The sequence below is a fragment of the Carettochelys insculpta genome, chromosome 17 (assembly GCF_033958435.1).
Source record: "Carettochelys insculpta isolate YL-2023 chromosome 17, ASM3395843v1, whole genome shotgun sequence".
Classification (NCBI taxonomy): Eukaryota; Metazoa; Chordata; order Testudines; family Carettochelyidae; genus Carettochelys; species Carettochelys insculpta.
The window spans coordinates 4,481,484-4,501,491 of NC_134153.1; the positions used below are offsets into that span (position 1 = coordinate 4,481,484).

The 20,008-nt window shown below is 48.3% G+C and overlaps 2 protein-coding genes and 1 long non-coding RNA gene across 5 annotated transcripts in view; 1 reads left to right on the forward strand and 2 right to left on the reverse strand.

Annotated features, from left to right (window-relative positions):
* The window catches only part of GMEB2 (glucocorticoid modulatory element binding protein 2), a 51,267-nt gene extending 48,355 nt beyond the window's left edge, over positions 1 to 2,912 (reverse strand). The window contains exon 1 of one of the 2 annotated variants that reach the window (XM_075011537.1): positions 1,023 to 1,135. The gene's annotated coding sequence lies outside the window, so the exon portion shown is untranslated. Of the gene's footprint in view, positions 1 to 1,022; positions 1,136 to 2,828 lie in introns of those variants that run through there. The other variant, XM_075011536.1, reaches the window with a different exon arrangement.
* LOC142022070 (uncharacterized) overlaps positions 2,713 to 20,008 on the forward strand; it is a 46,514-nt gene continuing 29,218 nt past the window's right edge. Inside the window, exons 1-2 of the long non-coding RNA XR_012647845.1 lie at positions 2,713 to 2,785; positions 18,796 to 18,883. This is a non-coding gene — a long non-coding RNA (uncharacterized LOC142022070). The remainder of the gene's footprint in view (positions 2,786 to 18,795; positions 18,884 to 20,008) is intronic.
* STMN3 (stathmin 3) overlaps positions 12,580 to 20,008 on the reverse strand; it is a 29,697-nt gene continuing 22,268 nt past the window's right edge. Inside the window, exons 3-6 of one of the 2 annotated variants that reach the window (XM_075011540.1) lie at positions 17,243 to 17,338; positions 16,024 to 16,199; positions 14,768 to 14,959; positions 12,580 to 13,744 (exon numbers count right to left, since the gene is read on the reverse strand). In XM_075011540.1, the coding sequence (XP_074867641.1) occupies positions 13,685 to 13,744; positions 14,768 to 14,959; positions 16,024 to 16,199; positions 17,243 to 17,338 (524 nt within the window). In that variant the 3' untranslated portion in view covers positions 12,580 to 13,684. Of the gene's footprint in view, positions 13,745 to 14,767; positions 14,960 to 16,023; positions 16,200 to 17,242; positions 17,600 to 20,008 lie in introns of those variants that run through there. The other variant, XM_075011539.1, reaches the window with a different exon arrangement.

Consider the following 20,008-nt stretch of genomic DNA (forward strand, 5'->3'; position numbering starts at 1 on the left):
AAATTTTGACAGGAAGAATTTTTTCTCTAGCCAGTTCTAGTATCTATGCTTCCCTGCTCAGGGAATCTTTGTACCACTGAGTAAAAGTGGAATCCAAGCACTCTGGCAGAACTAACTGCTGCCCAGGTAATGCATAGGCCCATTGAAGGGAAGATAGAAAGGGAAAGGAGTAAGGGAAGAGGGAAATGCTTTTGCATTTTTCAGTCACCTCTATTAAGGATACTAATACTTGAGAGCTGGGTATTCCCGATGCTTTTGTCAAAAGTTGTGGCACGGAAAGATACACCTCCAAAATATAATTACAGGTGATCCTCCACCCTCAATATACAGTATGCATGCATCATACAGGAAAAGGCATCACTGGCGTGATTTCATATGGCCTCTCAGCAATTGGCGGGGGCTCAAAAGATACCTGTTCATAAAAAGTGCTTGATGTATCTGACTGCTCTTTGTTTTAGCTCATCCCCTCTGCTGGTTCCCACTCTGCTCCTTTGAGCACTTGTCTATATCAGAATATTTAAAAGTGTTCAAACCATCAGTTAATATAGTTACAAATTCTAGTGCAGCCCTCACATTAAATAAAACTATAAACAAGTGTGGTGGGGTTAGCTCTGGACACTGCAATAAGAAAGACTTTGTTCTGCTGGTTGTTTATTATGGTTTCTGTAATTTATGGCAGAGCCATCCTGGGTTTTCATACAAATCTAAAGGGAATAGTTACAGATACAGTATAATCTAGAATCTACTTGAATGCACAATTCAATGGCAGCTGCCTTAGCTTATTTTTAACATTTCAATTAAGGAATGAAAATTTAAACATTGTCCACCACACATAATACAATACTAATATAACAAAGTCAAGGCCTCTCACACTTGCTAATAAAAAGGTGGAACTCTTTCCCTCCTCCCCATTCTTTGTCTCCTAGAATGCAATGAGATGGAGTTGGGATCCAAATACTCCTTATCATTTCTTCCCTTTCCCCAACTATTAAAAAAATACCCTGGTATTTTGTTTTGTGCACCTTTGGAAAAGGCTCAACCCTACTGCAATTCCAGCAGCTGCAGAATCTTCCCAGTGAGGGAATCACGAAGGTCCATCTCCCAGGACTCTCACACAGCTTGCCAGAGCAGAGGAATCATTCTGAGTGCTCTGGTCACCCTGTCTGCCATTGAAGTGGGGCCGATTCCTTCTCTCTTCACAGTTCCAGCCAAGGAAGTAGACAAAGGAGAAGCTAAATCTACAACCAGTGAAGCTGCCTGCCTGCCTGTGTGGATGGAAAGAGGGATAAAGAAGAGCTGGTATGCAGAAGAATTACCATTCCTTGGACAAGACTCCAAACAGCCAAAAGGAGAGGTAGAACACCCCACCCCTGCAAATTGTGCTCTCTGGAAACAAGCATAGAACTGCTTATTCTGGAACTGCTAAGAGGTTCCACCCCCCAACTCATTTCTGAAGGGTATGCAGTATGGAATTCCGCATCAAGTTGGAAGTTACGCAGCAGTATAAAATTCTTGTAAACACAATTTTAGGTTATTACAGAATCAATGTTAGTCTAAATTTTCAAATATGTTTGTGCTTTTCACAATACCAGAGCAATTCCTCGCTGTGACTATGTTAAGACATGAGTAATCAGAAAGATTTACTTCAGATATCAGGTCGACTGTACAGAGAACTCAAGGAGTTACCAGAAACCTTTCTGTTTAGTTTTGTTGCACACAGCTTGAAGTGACTAAGGATGAACTTGAAGTAGGATGGTTGATGCACAAGGTGAACATACTGCTTACACAGGTGAGATCTTGGAATTCGGGTGTATCGGTAGGGAGATTACAATACTAACCAGGAGAAAAAAGGGCTTCCCCAGAATTTCTGAGGTACTTTTGAGTATGAGAGGGTGAACATATCGCTTGCAGTCCATACAGTGCTCAAGGTTATGTTTGCAATTGGAATGGTGGCACAGAGCATGCAAAGCATGTTGGCTGCAATGAAAGAAAGGCTACAGCGTACCTTTCATATAATACCCCAAAAATTAAATGGGGGCAAGATGCAAATATTGCACGTACCACCTACAGAGAGTAAGGTATTATAGCGTTAGGAAGCATTGTAACGCAACACCCAGGAAGGGCGTACTGTAAGGGGAGGGGGTGATACAAAACCAGCAGGCAATGGCCAGAGGAGAATGAACACAGTGCACGCACTAGTGGAAAGCAGGCGGGACGGCGTGGGAGCGGAGTGCATGCCCCATGCAATGCCTTGGGGGGGGAAGCACACGGAGACGCGAGCTGATGCCGACGATCCGTTCAGGGTACGGGGAGCGCCTCTCTCGAGCCAGCGTGGTCCGACGCCGCAGTCGGAAAGGGAGGGCGGGGGCATATGTGGAGGCGAGGTGGTGCAGCAAACCCTACACACCCCGGGTCTCGTGCACGCGGCGGCGCGCGCTGCTGCCGGCAGTGCCCCAGCAGCCGGAGGAGCGGGCAGCGCGCGCACCCCACGGCGGGTGGGGGGCATTTCCACAGGCGGCGCGTGCCTCCCGCCCGCGGAGGGGAGGTGCCGCAAACAACGCCCGCGCCGGGGACCCCGCAGTCCCATCGCAGGCGGGGGCGGGGGGAAATGAGGGAAAGGTGGGGGCGCGCTCACGCTGGCCGCGCCAGACAAGGGGGGCGGGGGCGCGCTCACGCTGGCAGCGCCGGGCGGGGGGGGGGACGGGGCGGGCGGCCGGGCGCTGCCGCCGTCTCCCTGCCGCTGCCGTAACGTCCTGACGCTCCGCAGGGACCCGCTGGCCGGACGGTGCGTACGGAGGCCCCACGGCGGCGCCGGGCCCGGCTCTTACCTCAGGCTCGGGCTCCCGTTGCCCCGCGCAGGCTCCGGCTCCTTGTTAGGCGACGGGTGGGAGAAGGGGGGAGCCGGGGCTCCGGCGCGCGCCGCTTTGCCGCGCGCAGGCGCAGGCGGGAGCAAGGCAGCGCCGCTAGGACTTATTTAGCGGGGGTGGCAGAGTTGTGCGGGCCGTGAAATAGGTGCTGGCCAGGCTTAGCGCGCCTGCGCGGCAGTGGAGCTGACGGCTGGGCTGTGGCGCGCGGCGGGAGGGCGCCCCTGGTCCTGTCCGCGCGCCTTCCTACTCGGCCGGGGGTAACGCGCGCGCGCCCGACCTCTTTTTCCCTGCCGCAGCACCTGCTGCGCTGGGCTCGTGCGTTGGCCACCTGCCTTGCCTGCCTAGGGCAGCGGGCGTTGTGCGTGCACTCTGCTCTGCATGCCGGGGCCCTGGTCCTAGCCTCGGTTGGGGGCTGGTGCATGGTGCTATGCTGATGTGCTGATCCTTCCCCCCCCTTATCCGCTCCTGTGACGGGCTCACATGGTGCCTACAGGCCTGGCATTTCCGTGCTGATCGGCCTGCGCTCCCTTTTGTGCAAGCGTTGCGTGTGTGTACGTGCGTTTCCTATGCTTGGTGCCTCTGCAGGCATTTGCACCCGTGCATGCATTTTGCTCCTGAGCCTCTCAGGAGGGCTACACCTTGCCTGCTGGCAGTCCAGGGGCTTCTGTTAGTATTGGTGGGGGTTGAAATAAGGTCCTCTTGCAGCTGTGTTCAGGGAGGCAGGTTTGTTGACATTTTGGTGGCACCCCTCCGTACTAACTCACCCCTCCACCACCTCAGCTAAGGCTCCGTAAGGAATTTTTTGGTGGGGGCATGCAGGATCTTGGTTTGTGGGAGGGAGTTTGGGTGCTAGTGGTAGGTTCTGGGCTTGGGCAGGAAACTGGCATACAGAAGATGGTGCAGGCTCTGGGAGGAAGTTTGGGGGTAGGGTGTAGGTGCCGGGAGAGAGCTGAGGGTGCTATGTTTATGCAGGGGAGCATGGGGGGGTTTCATGTTCTGCTGCCTGCAGGCACTGCCCTCATAGTTTCTTACTGGCCACAGGGATATTCTGGGCTGAGGCACCTTCTCCCCCTTCCCCCCCCCAACACACAAGGTTGGCTGTGCTGACAGCTGTGAGTAGGCAGGAAGCTGCTAGAGTTCTGCTGTGGCTGGTGGTGGCAGGGGCCCCTGGGTTGTTTTAAATTGCCTGGAGGTGGCAGGCAGGGCTGGAGTAGGGACTGAGCCTCAAACTTTGCTGGAGCTGGGCCCCCAGACCAGGACCCATATAACTTGCCATCCCTGGATGTATACTAGAATGCCCCAAGTGACCTTGCAGCCTCGTTTTTGGGGCCTTACTCCCCTAGAGCTTACAGTGAAGGACAATTAGGGGGCATCTAGTTCCTGCTGGTGAGATAATATAGTCCAGTGTACTGTGAGAATAATGCAAATCTTTAGACTTGTGTAAAAAAAATCCATAAAAAAACCCTGACAAGGCTGGTTGAATGGGGGTGTGGGGAGGTAAGGTGGAGTGGTGATGGCTCTTTGCTCCCAGAGTGGATGGGCTCTGTTGTGGAAGGAGGTGCTGGCGGTGGCTAACCCTCGCTGCTGCCCGAGGCCCCAGTGGTGATTTAAAGGGCTCAGGGCTCTGGCTCTTGCTGCTGCCCAATAATAGCAGCACTTACCAGGAGTCCTGGGCTCTTTTGAATCAGTGGGCCCCCCAGGGCAGCCACCCCCCTTCCCCCAGCCCTGCATTGGCATTCTTGTGGTCAGATGCTGGTAAGCCTAGATGTCTTGAATGTGCCCATTGGATGCAGCGTAGAGGTAGGTTTGATGTTATCGCTGTAACTTCTGTTGGGGGGAGACGTTGCAGCATTCTTTGAGTTGGGGTTTCCTGAGGGGTGCTAACTTCATGCACAGGAGGTGACTAAGGCATGAGTCACTGAGGCCAGGTTAGTGTTCTCCAGCAGGAGATGGAATTGCCTCATGAGCCCAAGATGTTACACTCGTGGGGAAACTCTATGACACGGTGCATGTGCAGATGTGATGTCCAAAGTGCAATTTATTTTCTATGCTGACAATACATTCTGCCTGAGAAGGGCTGAAATGCCACCTGTTGCCCACCAGTGGCTGCTGTGGCATTGGAACAGACAGCTGCAGCTGACCACCAGTAATTCTGCCTGTGGAGCCACTTTAAGAGGGATGGGATGAGGGCGTTTGGGTGGAGGGACAGCACAGACTGGAGTTCAGAAGTGCAAGTGATGGGGACAGGCTGGGGCAGGAGCTCAGGAGATAGTGGGATGAGAGCATTGAGCCAGAGACTGAATGGGAGAGGAGCTGCAAGGGGACTTAGGGACAGAGTGACACATGAGGATGGGGGGCAGTTGTGCCTGACTGCACGGGAGAGGCTTAATGGGTCTGTGAGGATGACACAAGGAAAACTCTGGACCTGAGTGACCAGGTCTAGAGAAGGTGACATAAACCAAGGAGAATGGGGTTAATTAGTCTAGTTACAGATAATGAAAATGGTCTTTTATGATGTCTAGGCGTCATGCCTACATTCTGGGAGTAGGATCTAGTTTGACCTTCCTTCAGTAGTGTTTTAAAAAAAAAATCCTGAGGTAGGCTCAGTGGTTTATTGTGGAACATATGGAAAACCAGAGGTAGTGCTCTCTCTCCAGTTAGGGTATAGACTGTGCTGTAAAAGGTAGAATTTCCCCCTCCTGCTGTGTTCATGTGCACATGCAGGGGATGTCCTGGAGCCTCAAGCTCTTCAGGATTTGGTGCATAAATGCTGACACAGTAATAGGTTCATGGCTATTTTCAATGTCCTTTCTACATTGGTCTTATGGGAGATTCCTCTGTTAGGAAATGGAGTCCCGTATTCCTTGTAAAGCTGCCACACCACATCTTCCACTTTGGTTCTCATCTACCAAATTATGTGTCTTGAATTCTGTCACATTTGTGCTATTTTAATGGGATCGTTAAAAGCTTTCTCTGTCTAGAGGGCTATGCACTTTTATAGGTGTTTCCATACAAAGTAGGGTTGTGACATTGGCCTTTTGCCAGATTAGCCCTTCTCTTCCAGCAGTGAAAGCAAAAATGGATGTGAGATGAGGTGTCAACAGCACACAGGGAATTTAGCCAAACAGCTTCCATTTGAATGAAGACATCCCCTGAGCCGCATTGAAAAATCTCGTCTGCAGCTCCTCTTTCTCCTCTCTAGACGTCCTCCACGCCCTTCCCTGTGCTACATGGTCTTAAGTGCAGACAACTGGTTTGAAAGGTCAGTATTGCATTCCTGTCTCCCGACCAGGACTGCGTATAGTCTGCACCTGTGACTTCCAGTTTCTTGGAGCCCATTGTAAGACACTGAACTTCAGATACTGTTGAAATCAATAGGCACCCTGGGGTGCCTCAGATCCCAGGAGGGAGGTGCCTTTCCAAGGAGATTAGAGCAGATACAAAGCGCAGCATTTTTGACTGAGGTTTTTCTTTAAAAATTTAAAGGCAAAAGTTGCTTCTGCTGAGCTGAGTAGGTTCCAGTGTTTGAGAGAGGGTGGTAGGTTTCCTAGAATGTTAGCCTTTTTTGACAATTGACTGCTGGGTCCTTGATCCCTTGCTCCCCATGAAAAGGCTTTGAATGCCTCACTTCCCCAAGGTCAGGAGAAGGTAAGATAATGGTGTTATCTGCATCAAAGTGTTTAATTAGTCTTTTTCCTGGAGTCTCTAGTCAAATTAACAGATCTGGGAGATGTCTTTAAGGATGTGCATAAAGGACTGTTTAGCTCAACAGAGACCTAAATTCCATACTTTGCCTTTGAGCCAGTTCTATATTCTGGTGAGTTATTTTTCCAACAACAAGAATATTTTAATAGATTAAAATAAATTAGGAGAAAGAAAAAAGATGTGGTTTCATACCAAGTTTATTTCTTTTTGTTTTTCATAATCACTTCTTTTGCACAACAACAACCTCAAGTTGACAATTAAATGCAGGCGGTAGACCTAAAGGAACCAGGCAAGGCTCCATTACAGTGATGGAAAGTCTGTTCATAACACCATTTACAGTATCTTATTGAGCTGTCTATTTGGGAAGAACAAAAATAGCACACACTGGGTCAGGAAGAGTGAAGCCTGCACAAGGCCAAAGACATTCAAAACCTAACTGGCTCCAGAGAAGATACTAGAGCAACTCTGGAGAACCGTATGCATCTGTTGTTTAATTTTTGTCTTTGCAAGGAGGTGGGAGATGATGTAATGGTAATAATACTCAGCACTTGCAGCGTGCTTTCCACCTTCAAAGTGCTGCTCAGGCGTTAACTTGTCAGTCCTCACACCACCCTGTGAGGTAGGGAAACATTATTATACCCATGTTACAGAAGAGGGAACTGAGACAGAGGTGGAGGGGACAGCTATACTGCAAGAAAAACTGCCGCAGTGAGTCTCTGAGCCTGGATCATGTGATGCAGGGTCAGGGGGCGGGGAGACGAGTTATGGAGCAAAAGAGCAATTCAGACATGTCTGCTTGGGCAGGTGCTTAAGCACTGAAACCTAGTGAGATTTTTGTAGATGCCACTATTTTTAGCTCCCCAGTGCCAGCCCAAGTCAATTGATCTGAGCTCTGAGACTCCTATCACAGTTTTTTTTTTTTCCCCCCTCTAGTGTAGATTTACCCCAAATGACTTGCTCAGGACAGTTTGGATAAGAAGCGCTGTGTTCCTGGCTTCACCTAATACATCTCTCCAGCTGCTCTCTAGCCTCAGCCTCCAGTAGGCTCTGGGTTATAAAAACCTAAATGTTGGCCTATGCCCCACAGCTATGTTACATAGACTGCTGTGCAGAGATGGAGTGTATTGGTCTTAATGTGATGCTGTCCCTAACGTGGTTAGCAATAGGTATTAATAGCACCATAAACAGCCATTCCCAGATGCTTGTTTCAAGTTTGACGTGGTGCAGCATGAGCATGGCATGTAGACGTGCACACATCTTTTGACATATGGGCACATGCACACATCACCACTGCAAGTGCTGCTTAGTGGAAAGATACAAATTATATGAGACAGCACAGTCAAACACAAGCAGGGCAGAGATTCTCTGGTAAATGCAAGAGCAAAAACCTGAAATTTACATTTTACAGGAGGTGGGGCAGTGTCACAGCTGGGATCTCCTGTTGTAACATGCATGCAATTGTCTGGGAGAGGTCAGTGGCATGGAAAGACTAACATTTGGGGTAACTCCCATACCCTTATTGCAGCAAGGTGTGTCTGAAGGCACAACAAAAGCACAGAGTGAAAATTTCCAAACAGATATGAACAAGCAGCACTCCATTATAAGTTTATGGGCCAGATAGCCTGAAGGGGACCCCTTTAAAGCCAAATCTAGACACTTGCTCAAGGTATGCAGAAGGTCTAGTGTTTGGAACTTGAGGGAGACTTCTAGTTTTTGCCCCAGAATTGCTAATCAAGATACTTGAGCTAGTTGGGAAGTAAATTTATCTCCAAGTTCATCTTTTCCAGCACAGGGCAGGAGTCTCTAGTTTGCCCAGGAGAACAGGGAGGGAGTTAGCACTTTGAAATGTGCATACGCACTGATCAGTCTTTTGCCACCTCAATCTTTCTGTCACACCTGCAATATACGCTGGGCTAAATATTGACTTCAGCTGAGCTATACCTAGAGAATGTGGCCTAAACTAGATATGCTGTGACACAATTGGGTAAAATTAAGGTTGGAAGAGAGCTCAGGAGGTCATCTAGCCCAACTTGCTGCTCACAGAATGAGCATCCCCAACCATCACAGTCAGGGCTTTGTCAAGCCTGATCTTAAAAACCTTTACAGCTGGAGGGTCTAGCACCTCCCTAGGCAACCCATTCCAGTGCTTTCCCTAATCTCCAATTTAGAACTCCCACACTACAATGTGAGACCATTGCTTCTTGTTCTGTCCTCTACCAGCACCAAGGACAGCCTCTTCCCATCCTCTTTGGAACCCTGCTTCAGGGAGTTGAAGGCTGCTATCAAATCCCCCCTCCACCATTCTTCTCTTCTGCAGACTGAATAAGTACATATACTCTTATGTGTGGTTACTAACAGCAAGTAAAGTTAACAATTTCCATCACTGAGTGTCTAAGGGTATCACTGCACAGCAGTGAAATACCCATGGTTGGCCCATGTCAGCTAAATTGGTCTGCTGGTCTCAGGTTCTTGGGCTGTCTCATGACAGTGTAGATGTTCAGGCTTAGAGTGAAGTGTGGGCTCTGGGATCTTGTGACAGGGAAGGTCCCAGAGTTGGGTCCAGCCCATGGCTGTATATCTACACAAATTTTATAGCCTTACATTCTAAGCCGAAGTCACCTGACACAAGACAGCCGAAGGTATTTTGCTGCAAAGTTGATAGCCCTTAAAAGGCCACTGAAGAATTTTGAGCCCAGTCACAAGACATGATGTTTCAGGAATTTGTGAATTGCAGACCACGGAATATACCTGAAGATGGCAATATGTGGGAGCGGGAGGAAAAAATAAGTTGTATGGAAATAGAATGTAATTGTATGGGAGCGTGGGGGTAAGAAATGGCTAGGCAGCCACAAACTACTCACTAGCAATCTCAGGAAGTCCACAGGAATCAAATACTTATCATCTGAAGTGGACTTCTGAACTGGAGATCAAAGAAATGTGTGATGCTCTCAGGCACAATGGTAAGTTCAGGCATGTGTCTTGTGTCCGTCATTAATCTCTTCTCTGCAGTCTGGACTGTGCAAACATTTCATTTGCAGTACTAGTGGGATGTTCCTCCAAGCAGCAGGCATTCCATTTCAGAGGCACACAGCCACAGAAATCAAACACATTTTCCTGATACATCCAGTGACCCTGGGCAAACTCATTTCCCTGGCACATTCAATTGCATGAGGCAGTCGCAGCTCCATGTTATACCCAATTCACCTGAGTACACCAGACAAGCCCGTCTCCTTGACATATCCCATCAGACGTAACAAACCTTTCCCTGACACAACTGATGCAAACCTCTACCTGTTTCTCTGCCTGAGACATCCATTTAGACTGCACTAGTGCATTTTCCTGACATGCCCAGAGTACCTCACAGCACTAAAGATGTTAAGGGGAAGAAAAAGAAGTTCCCACCCTGCCTGCCTGCAGAGCACCATATCCTGGGTGCCTCCCTGGCCAGGTCTTTTGTGTTACCACCAGTCTGAGCATTGGGCAAGCTACTGTAAGAATAAGTCTTCACCTGAGCTCAAAATTGGCCTGTAACTGTGAATGAGCTTAAACTGGGAGCTTCATGGGAGTCTGAGATGGAAGATACAAGCATGGACAAAAATTGACACCCAGTCACAGTACAGGATAGGGGAAGTAAGGCCCCCAAAAAAGAACAGCAGCAGTTCACTTTCTTCTGCATTGTACATCCATTCTCAGTCTGCGTCCACAGTTACAGGACTGAATTACCTGTCCAAAGGCAACATTGGATCAACACTAAATTGCACCTACTGCATTTTAGGGCTGTATTTAAAACATCACCTCCCATGAGTTTTTTTTTTTTCTGACCCACTTCTGGAATGGATTCTCCCACTTCCCTACTCACCCTGCTTGAATGACTGTTAGTCTGTCTTCGACTTGAGTCCCTGATTTGCCTTCTGCCTGAAGCAGCCAAGCCCCCTTAGCAGGTGGCAAACAGTTGTGCATTGTGCCAGCGCTTGCTTCTCTAATGTACCGCTCTCCCTGGGCTGGATCCCAAAGCCCCACATATCCTGCTTTCAGCTGGCCTTGCGTCCAAATCTTTTGAGCCCAGTGGATAATCAGTGTAAATGGTTGTTTCTCATTAGTTTTAATCTCATGCTCATGAGTACAACATTTCTGATCATCGTCATCATACTAAAAACAGTATTTACAACAAGCTTGAGGTCAGTATTACACACCAAGCAAACACTCAGCACTACAGAGTAGGACAGGGTTAATATCTTGCAAACACCTTCTCAGCTCCCACTGGCGTGAGACACGGACATTTGACAGTTTCAACCATTTCTTACACACAAACATTTTATTTATTCATTAGCTTTTTAAAATTTATTGTCACTATATGGATGAGATGATTCTGGCTGCGGTTCTGCGGAGTACACAGACGCTTATCTAAGACAACTGCTACTTATAAACTGATCATTAGCTACTGTTAAGAAATTCAACCCTCAGTTTCCTTGTCCCCATCCTACCCCTAATATGCATCCTGGTCCTGGACACTACAAGGGCCTAATAACAGTCTGGCCCTTTCTCTGAGCCTGGCAGAGGGGTTTATGAGTAAGGGTGCTCTTCCCTTATGGAGCAGAGGTTTCCCCAATAGCCATAAACGTGGCTATGGAGAGATCTTCTCTAGTTAAAAGGAGAATTTATTCTCTTGTAGATTAGGGAGAGGTTAGCGGCCTTATTTCCACCAGCAGCTGCCATTTCTTTGCTATGCTTTTGGGGTTATGTGACCAGTTGCTACCCGTCCGGTTTGGGATGTAGCAGATTCCTTACACTGCCATCTCATGGTGCATTGAAAGCCTGAAGCTTCAGAGCTCAGCATATATTTGGGGAGGCAAGGGGAACAAACCAAACATGAAATCCCAGCTGCCTTGGTGTCTTGACACCACCTGGCTCTTTTGTGCAATGTGGCACTCCAGTGTTGCCTATCCCAGCTCCCCCTTCGGTGCCCCCTTAGTACTTGCCCTAATACACAATGGACAGGAACCATGGTCTGTGAAAGGAAGCTGTATATACAAGTCCACTGCACCCAGTAACATATGGGTCTTTGCACAACTTAGTTCCTTTAGCGACATTGCCTCCACAGACCCCATTGGAGTAATGCGCCTCACCTCTTGTGTGGCTTTTGGAAGGCAACGTGTGCCAAGCACACCAGTCACTGGAAAGTAACCTCCTGTTCCCTTGTAGCCCTGCTAGTTCACCCTGGGTTCTGAAACAGCATCCATTACAGCCATTGGGAGAGGGGAAGCTTGTGACACACTAAGAATGAATTTCAGTCCATGAATCCTTCCCCTGTCTGTGCCCATATCCCTAACCCTGCTCCCATTCCCTTGCTCTGGACACACTCTACTGGCCTGGAAGAAAGGTACCAGCATGCTGCCGAAGGTGGGAGGAAGGAATCTTTGCAGCTCTATGTTCCAAAAGGCAGAAGAGCAGCCATGTTCTCCTCCACGAAACCCTCCCACAAGGGAATGGCTTGCACAAGCCAAATCCTGCACAAACACCCCACAACAAGGCTTCACTGAGTTTAACATGGCACCTTCTCACACTTTCACCATAGAAATAAAAATGCCAGTTGACATATCAAGTCAGGTTCAGATGTGGCATGAAGTGTCTGCAGCTCTGTTGCCCTCTCTGATGGAAAGGCAGGCGCCTGACAGTGTCTCGTAGTCTGCCTCTACTGCGACCATCTCTGTATTCAACGACCTGCCATAACGTGCTTATACCAGAAACCATTACCAGGCTTGGCTGCACACTTTTAATCCTCATTAACGTGGGCTTCCCTGGTGAGAGCCAGCTGAATGAAACCCTTACGTTTCAGTCTCCCTGACTACAACAGAAACAGGGCTACAAATATCTCCCAACCCCTTCTGGCCCCTCCCTGGCAACATCCACACGCACCCCCCCCAGCCCATCTTGACTTTTCTGAAGCAGCAGTTCTGGAAACGCCACTGCAGAGATCAATGTTTCCTTCCCCACAATGCGAGGATGAGGAGCCAGACCTCTCTTGTCCAGTCTGTGATCTTTGGTCCAAGTGTCTCTCTTGTAATGGTATTGAAGGGTCACATCCATCTTTGGGAAGAGGGAACAAGTGTTCTTCCAAATTAGAGTTTCTCTGAAGGCCAGCAAACCGACTGGCAGTCATACACCCTTTCTCATTATTTACTTACTGAAGTGAAATGGGGTTGGTTGTGAAAAGCACTGGACTGACAGCCCTGGAGACTTGAGCTGCTGTGATTGTCCATAGAACCAGATTCAACACAGGCAGTAACAGTATAGGCCTCTGTGATACTGCCTAGTCAGTGTGCCCCAGCCTTGCCTCTGCAACAGAGAGGGTAGTTCAGTCTACAGGCTCATTCAACCCATGATCAATTTGGTTATGCACTAATGCCTGTGGTGATGGTGGTTTTTGTGAGGTGGGCACCTGTATACTAGGCTCTGGTCCGAAACCCCCAGCTAATTTCACGTGGGTTACCAAAGAGCTATCAGAAAGGAATGACTAAGTCACTACTTATTTGGGCTTGGTTCAAACCAGTGACTCAAAGTGAAAGGTTCTGCATGAAATAACCAATTCCTTGAGCCATCTGTCCCCCTGTCTATCTGCTGGTAAAAAAATGAATCTGTTAACCACTCCCTCCCAAGGAAAAAATCCTCACTATTTACTGCCCATTGTCTTGACACTGAAAACTGGCTCAGAGCAAACCCCAGGAGTAGTAAAAGCTCCTGATAGGAAATACATATCTCTACCACACTGCTGGTTGAATTTATTACTAACAGAATTTACATCAGTTTAAGAAAGATTTTTTAAAAAAAGAACAAAATCCCAAAAAGAAGCTGATTGGTTATTGATTAATTCTATACTTCATATGAATTAGCTGCTATTCTGCTTAGAGGTAACCTATGGCCTGTGATCCCCCACAAGTACTGAACAGTTAAGGATGGAGAGAGAGAGAAGCGTGTAGCTAGGGAACTAACACCAGAGGGTGAGGTGGGGGGGATAGGAAACCAAATGTTGCATCTAGACAAACAAAATAAAATGTGTTGGGTTGGTTGATTTGTTTATCAGGAACCAGGTGCTAGATGTGTAGAAAAGCCCTTTATCCAGAGATCTCCTCCCGCTGTTCCTTGTTCCTGCGAACCTCAGCTGCGTGCAGCTCCTGCAAAGATGTGGAAAGGGTTACAGCATCTGTAGGCTGCCTAAGGTGAACCCAAGGCTGTTTCCCATCTCCCCTCAATTTTGTCTGCAATTTAATAGTGGGTCTGGTTTTGTGCATGCATCTCTTCATCTCCTCTTTCTCAGGCATCTGCCACTATCAAACAGATGCACTAGATCAATGTCACAGTTGGTATGATTCCACTGAAGCCGCTAGAGTTACACTTAGGGTAAGTTCAGTCCACACCTGCAGACAGCTCAGAAAAGCAGGTGCAGCACATGAATGTCTTCCATACCAGTCTTCACAACCTGCTGCAGATGTTTCATAGAAAGAGCCCCACACAAATGATGTCCCACCCACCCCCCTAAGGTCAGAAGAAGTTGTACCTCTGGCCCCAGAGATGAGCAGTTATGACTCCACTGGGCAATAGAGGTGGCCTGAGTTCAGTGCTGCCTTTGGGCTCCCAATGAAGGAGCAGCAGAAGATAAGGGAATGTTCTCTGCCATTAGACCAGAAGTGAGGGAGCCTGAGCCTGCCACACTGATCTCAGGGGCATCTCTCTTCCACCTCATGGTATCCTCAGCTACTGCTGAAGAGCTCTTTTAGTACTCGCTCAGACAGAGCAGAGGTCAGATGTGGCAAGAAAGAGCCCAAACCTCAGTGCTCACTTGCACACAGCCAAGTATAGAATCCCACCCCCTTCCAAAAACTAACACAAGATGGTACAAGGCAGCATGAGAGAGGAAGACGGAAGGAAACGGGAGTAGGGCTCCAGAGGGAAAGGGTTGTTAGCGCACATTGGACACCTTGGGGAAGGAGACCTGTACAAGCCAAGCTAGGAAAATGGGGGTACAAGAGACGCAAATTGCATCCAGAGCTCTGCTCTGATGTGGACTCTTCCTGTTTCATCCAAGGGAGCAGGCCAGGCTATGGATGCTAGGCAATGGCTTTAGCGCCTTCAGCTGCTATAGGCAGGTGCCCTGTCCGCTGTCTAGGTGCGCCTGGACACAGGAATCTAGCACTTGCCTTTTCACGCAGTCGCTCCCTCAAGGCAGCTAGGTGAGCTTCACGGATCTCCTTGCTCAGCTCCATCTTGTAGTTGAGCTTCTCCTCAGCCAGTCGGCTGAAGTTATTGTTCTCCTCCAGGGCCTTGTGCAGCACCTCCCTCTCATGCTCTCGTTTCTCTGCCAGCTGCTTCAGCACTTGGGCCTCCTGAGTCTGTGGGAAGCCAGGAGATCGGGGGTATGTGTGCGTGTGCAAAAGGATTTCATTTTCCTTCTCGCAGGGATGCTTCCTTCATCTGATCTGGAACATCTCCCAGGAGGTTCCACAACCCCCTCCCTTGCAAGTCTGTCCAAAGCTTAGCTGCTCTGTTACAAGATTTACACTTGATATTTACCCTGAACTAATTTACCCCTGCTTCTTCTGGCTACCCTCTCTGTTCAGTGGATGGTATTTAGACACTGTGATCATGTTCTTCCCCACTCCCCCAAACATTTTCTAGATCACATGGGACCTCTCTTCAAACCTCTACCTTTGCACCGGCATTTCAGGCAAGTAGATATCAAACATCCAAAATTCTATCTTTGCTGTGTGAGCAACACTGTTGGTGCGGTTGGAAACCTGTGTAGAGACCCTCTGGAAATCTGTCCCTGTACCGTAAATTGCTGCACCTTCTCCTGCTCTTACCCACAAGTTTTTCTTGTGTTGTGGTTTCCTCTCTTTTTGTTTTTCTACTTTTCCAATATTCTTCAAAATTAAGATTTCCAATTAGGCTCAGAAACACAGTGCAAAAATAGCATTTCCACCTGTTAAAAAAATCAGTGATGTGGTACAAAAGGCACCAATTCTAAGCTTTACTGGAAGTGTGGCTTATATTTATATCTCCTAAAAAGATAGCTAGCAATAGAGATTTTCATGCTGAAGCAGCAAAAGGGCACACATATAACACTATGAAAATCGGCATCAGAGGACTACAGGATTCCATAGATTATAAGGCCATTAGGGATCATTGTGATAATCTGTTCTAGTCTGCTGCATAACACAAGCCAGAGAATTCCATCCAGTGATGCCTATGTCACTCCTAGCAGCTGGGGATTGACCATGAGTGTAAAACACAACACTATTTCCAATCATAAGACATGGCTCCTAAATAAAATCAACTGTGTTTCTTCCTCTCCAGCACTTGGTCAGTTTTTCATGCCCCCAACTGTGTAATAGGGTCACTTGGTTAAAACATGACTGGTTATGTAAATGAGCATTTCCCTAAAATATTCTGTTACCTTCCTCCTCTCCTCTGCAGCTTCCAGCCTCTTCTGCAGCTCCTCCAGGGACAGGTCCTTCTTCTTAGGGGGGGAAGAGAGGATTGGGCTCTCAGGGGACAAGTCCGAAGGGGACTTCAGGATCACTTCAAAGCTCTGGCCAGAGGCCCTTTTGTCCAACTGTTTCACCTCCATGTCTGGGAGAGAGGAAAAGCAGCACTGTAGGGACTAGGGGACACTCATGAGATGGCTAATTTGATAAAGTCACCTTGCTAAAGCTGCTGTACCATGCCTGGAAGCTAACATCATCCAGTGGGACCTGGCTGTGACAATACGCTTCTAAATGGGACATACTGTCACTCGAGTCATTGTTGGAGTAGTGCAGACAGGGTGTCCTGTGGAGGCTCAGAGAGTTCTCTTTCCACTATCGGCCCAGTCCCAATACATTATCTGGTTCGGGCCCAAGCCCCATCTGTAGCTTAGTTAATCAAGCCCTGTAATATATTTGTGTCTCATCTCTAAATCTCCATCACTGTCACTCCAAACAGTTCCTGTGAAAAGCCCCTTACTGGGCAGAGAGATGCTGCTGCTGCTGCTGAGTTTTTCGGAGTGTAAGACCAAGATATCGCCCTCCTGTGGCCACCAAACACCCAATGGTCCTTTTTCTAAGCGGGGAAGTTAATTCTGGTGTCATGGCCAGATTCTAACCTGGGTAATCCCATTCTGCCTCCCAGAATTCCCCCGGCTGGTTCCACTGGATCCCCAAGTCCCCTCGACTTTCAGACCACCTGCTGTTGCTCTGCAACAACACATTTGACAATGGCGCTCCTACTTCTAATTTGTAGTGTCATTGTCCCTTTTGCTAGCAATTAATGATTGGCTTCAAATTCTCACTAATGAATGAAGTTAATCTTACATACCTAGAATAAATACAGCATAGCTGACAGCAGCTACAGACAGCACATACTGTGGATAACACAGAGGTTATACATATAATGGTGCTCCTTGGGAACAATCATGCAGTTTCCCATGGGTAAATGTGTGTCATGTTTTAAGAAATTATGCTAAGGAAGTGGACCAAAGTCTTGTGGCTCTAGTAATAGGGAAAACTTGGGTCAGGACATGGAAATTGTCTCTCTCCCAACTTGGGGTCCCAGTCGAACATTCTGAAGTTGTCCCAGGTTTACAGAAGTAGCCTGCAGCTTGGCCCTGCAAGAGAATGTGCATGTGCATCATTTACCTCCATACTGGTAGATGGTATTGGGGTGCGGTTGAGTGTGGAAACAGGAGCAGATCAGTGAGAGCAAGGACAGCTCCTTCATCTTCTCCTTGTAGGCTGAAAAGAGAGAAACTGCAATGAATAGAGGGTCTACAGGCTGTCTCATGTCATTCTCAGGGGGAAGAAACTGGGGGCAGGGGGACACACAGAGGCCCATCTGCAGCTATTGAATTCTGAAGGCTTTTTATCGGATGCAGCTGAAAGCCCTCCAGAAATCTCTGTGCAAGTGTTTCCCACGCTCACTGGAGGTACAACAAACATCACAGGGAGATGCCTTAGAAAGGTTTTCCCATCCCTGCCAGTGTGAATCATGCAGGAGGAATCCTTCCCCCTGCTGCAAGAAAGGCAGCTTGGCAGCTGGTAATTTCAGCACTTAGAAATAACGATGCCACTAAGGCTACCCAGCTACCCACCTACAAACAGTTCCCAGCTCAGTGATTAAGAATGACATTTACAGAGTCCCACTAAAACATTGCCAGTCAGTGCCTATAATTGGTCTTGTCCCTTGGTGGGGCAAACCCCTGTCACCTGTAGAGAGGGTCCCCTCTATTTTATGATCCTGCATTTCTGATGTCAATAATTCATCATAAAAGAAGAGATCTCAGGGCAAATAAGGTAGGTCTGGGTCCAGAATGAGGAGTGAAGCTGGGAACTGGAACCATGATGCACGTGAATGGCTTTTAACTGTAGCTTGCAGGGTGCACAAATGTGGGCACATGTCTGGTTTATGCTGCGTCCTGAACCACAGCCCAGGAACAGACTCGGCAATAGAGACTGAGTGATGCTAAGGGCCGTCTGGTGCTAACCAGGTAATGCACAGGGGTTGCCATCAATGACCCAATGTTCTGCAAGATAAAAGAGTGTTCAGTTAACCCCATGCCGCCACTGTCCATCTCTGTGACAAGCCCCTGTCACCTGGGATATGACACTCCCAGGAAAATGGACCTCTGCTGGAGGCACTGACAAAAGAATGCCGATTCAGCACACTGAAGCCAAGAGCCCAGGAGGGTAGCAGGGACAGAGTGGAGATCCCTGAACCTGTAACTGTCAAAGGCAATAGCATCTCTATTGCCAATGCTTGAGTCCTTTATCTCAGCAGCAGATTAGAGGGGATTTAAATGGACCCTGTCCTCATCCTGGACCACTCCCTTGGTCTGCAATGATGGTAAAACCTGCCCATTTCTCCCACCTCACAACTGTCTGAGAGTGAGGTTGATCCTTCCCAGCTGAGCCCCAGGGCAGCTGCTAGCATGGGGTCTGCTCACCATTGTTGCACCAGAAGGTTGCAGCTGCACCAGTCCTTGGTGGAACTGAGCATGATAAGCTGCTGCCCTAACCAGAATGAAACACACACCATCTGCAGAGAGTTGGTCTTCCCAACGTGGCAGGCACCCACATTTTCTGAGCTTAACTCATTCTCCCCTTTATGGAGATGAGCTCCTGGAGTGAACTAGCTGAACCAGTGCAAAATATAGCACACGGTACTAAACACTTTCTCCCTTTTCCCCCATTAGGCTTAATCCCCACTGCACGACAAGCAGATGTGGAAATATCTCCATTTTACAGCTGGAGAAACTGAAACAGCACAAATTTTGGTTGCAAGTGAGTGTCAGAATTAAGAGTAGAACCTGGGTATCTTGAGTCTCCTCCCTTGCCCACTAGACATTGCTGTTAATACAACAGTCAAAGCATCAAGTGCATGGTGGGAAGAACTTGCAGACTGATGGAGGCTCCAATAAGTTCCAGACAAAGGAACATGCTGTTGTTAAGAATTGTTGTTGAGGAGAATTATACAAACCCAGCCAAGCCAAAGCTCCTCCCCAGGAGTGCCATCGGGTACAACGTGTCCCAGCCTCTCGTTGCCCTGTTTGTATGCAGGTTACAAAGGAGCCGCACAACCTCTGGCTGTGTCTAGATTGCTGAGAGCTGTTGGCAAAAGATACACAAATAGAGTGCGCAATTTGTGTATCTCTTACCAACAATTCTGTTGGGAGAGGCTTTCCCAACATTTAGCCAATCCACACAGGGCCAAATGGTGGGAAAAAACCCTCTGCCAAGACATCACTTCTTCCTCCTGGAACGAGGAAGACAGGGATGTTGGCAGAGTATTCCCGATGCAGAAGACTTCTGCACAGACCTCCGATCTCCCGACACAAGCCTGCAGTTTAGACACAGCCTCAGTGAGTCAGGAGTGAGGAACAGGCTGCTCTCTGCAGGCTCCCAACACTGGCTAATGGGGGAACGGCACTTCTCACCTACACTTCAAGCCTCTACAAAGTACCAAGTGCAAGGGCATTTCCACAAACATGCCCATCCCCTTCCCTCTGCTGAGCTGTGCCTGGATGAAGCTTTAGAAGAGATGCAGGGCTAAGGCAATCATTTTCCAACACTGGCATGGTCTGCACCAAGTCCTTTAATGGACACCTCTATTCCCAGCCTCCCAAGCCTGATCCCCCAACTGTGCCCAGGCAATATGTATTTGGAAAGGTGACAGCTGTAGGACACTACAAAGGACATAACTTACATACTCTCATCTCAGTGCTATGTGGTCCTTTCCCAGTTGTCTCATCTCCTTGCTGTGGCTGCAAGCCTTTGTATTTATTAGGAGAAGCTCTGCCTTTGCTACCCCACAGTCGCCCAGATCAAATTTCTCCCAAACAATCTGCATCTCTCTCCATCTTACCAGTTCTAGTAACAAACAAGGTTGATCTGGTTTAAATTTACTCC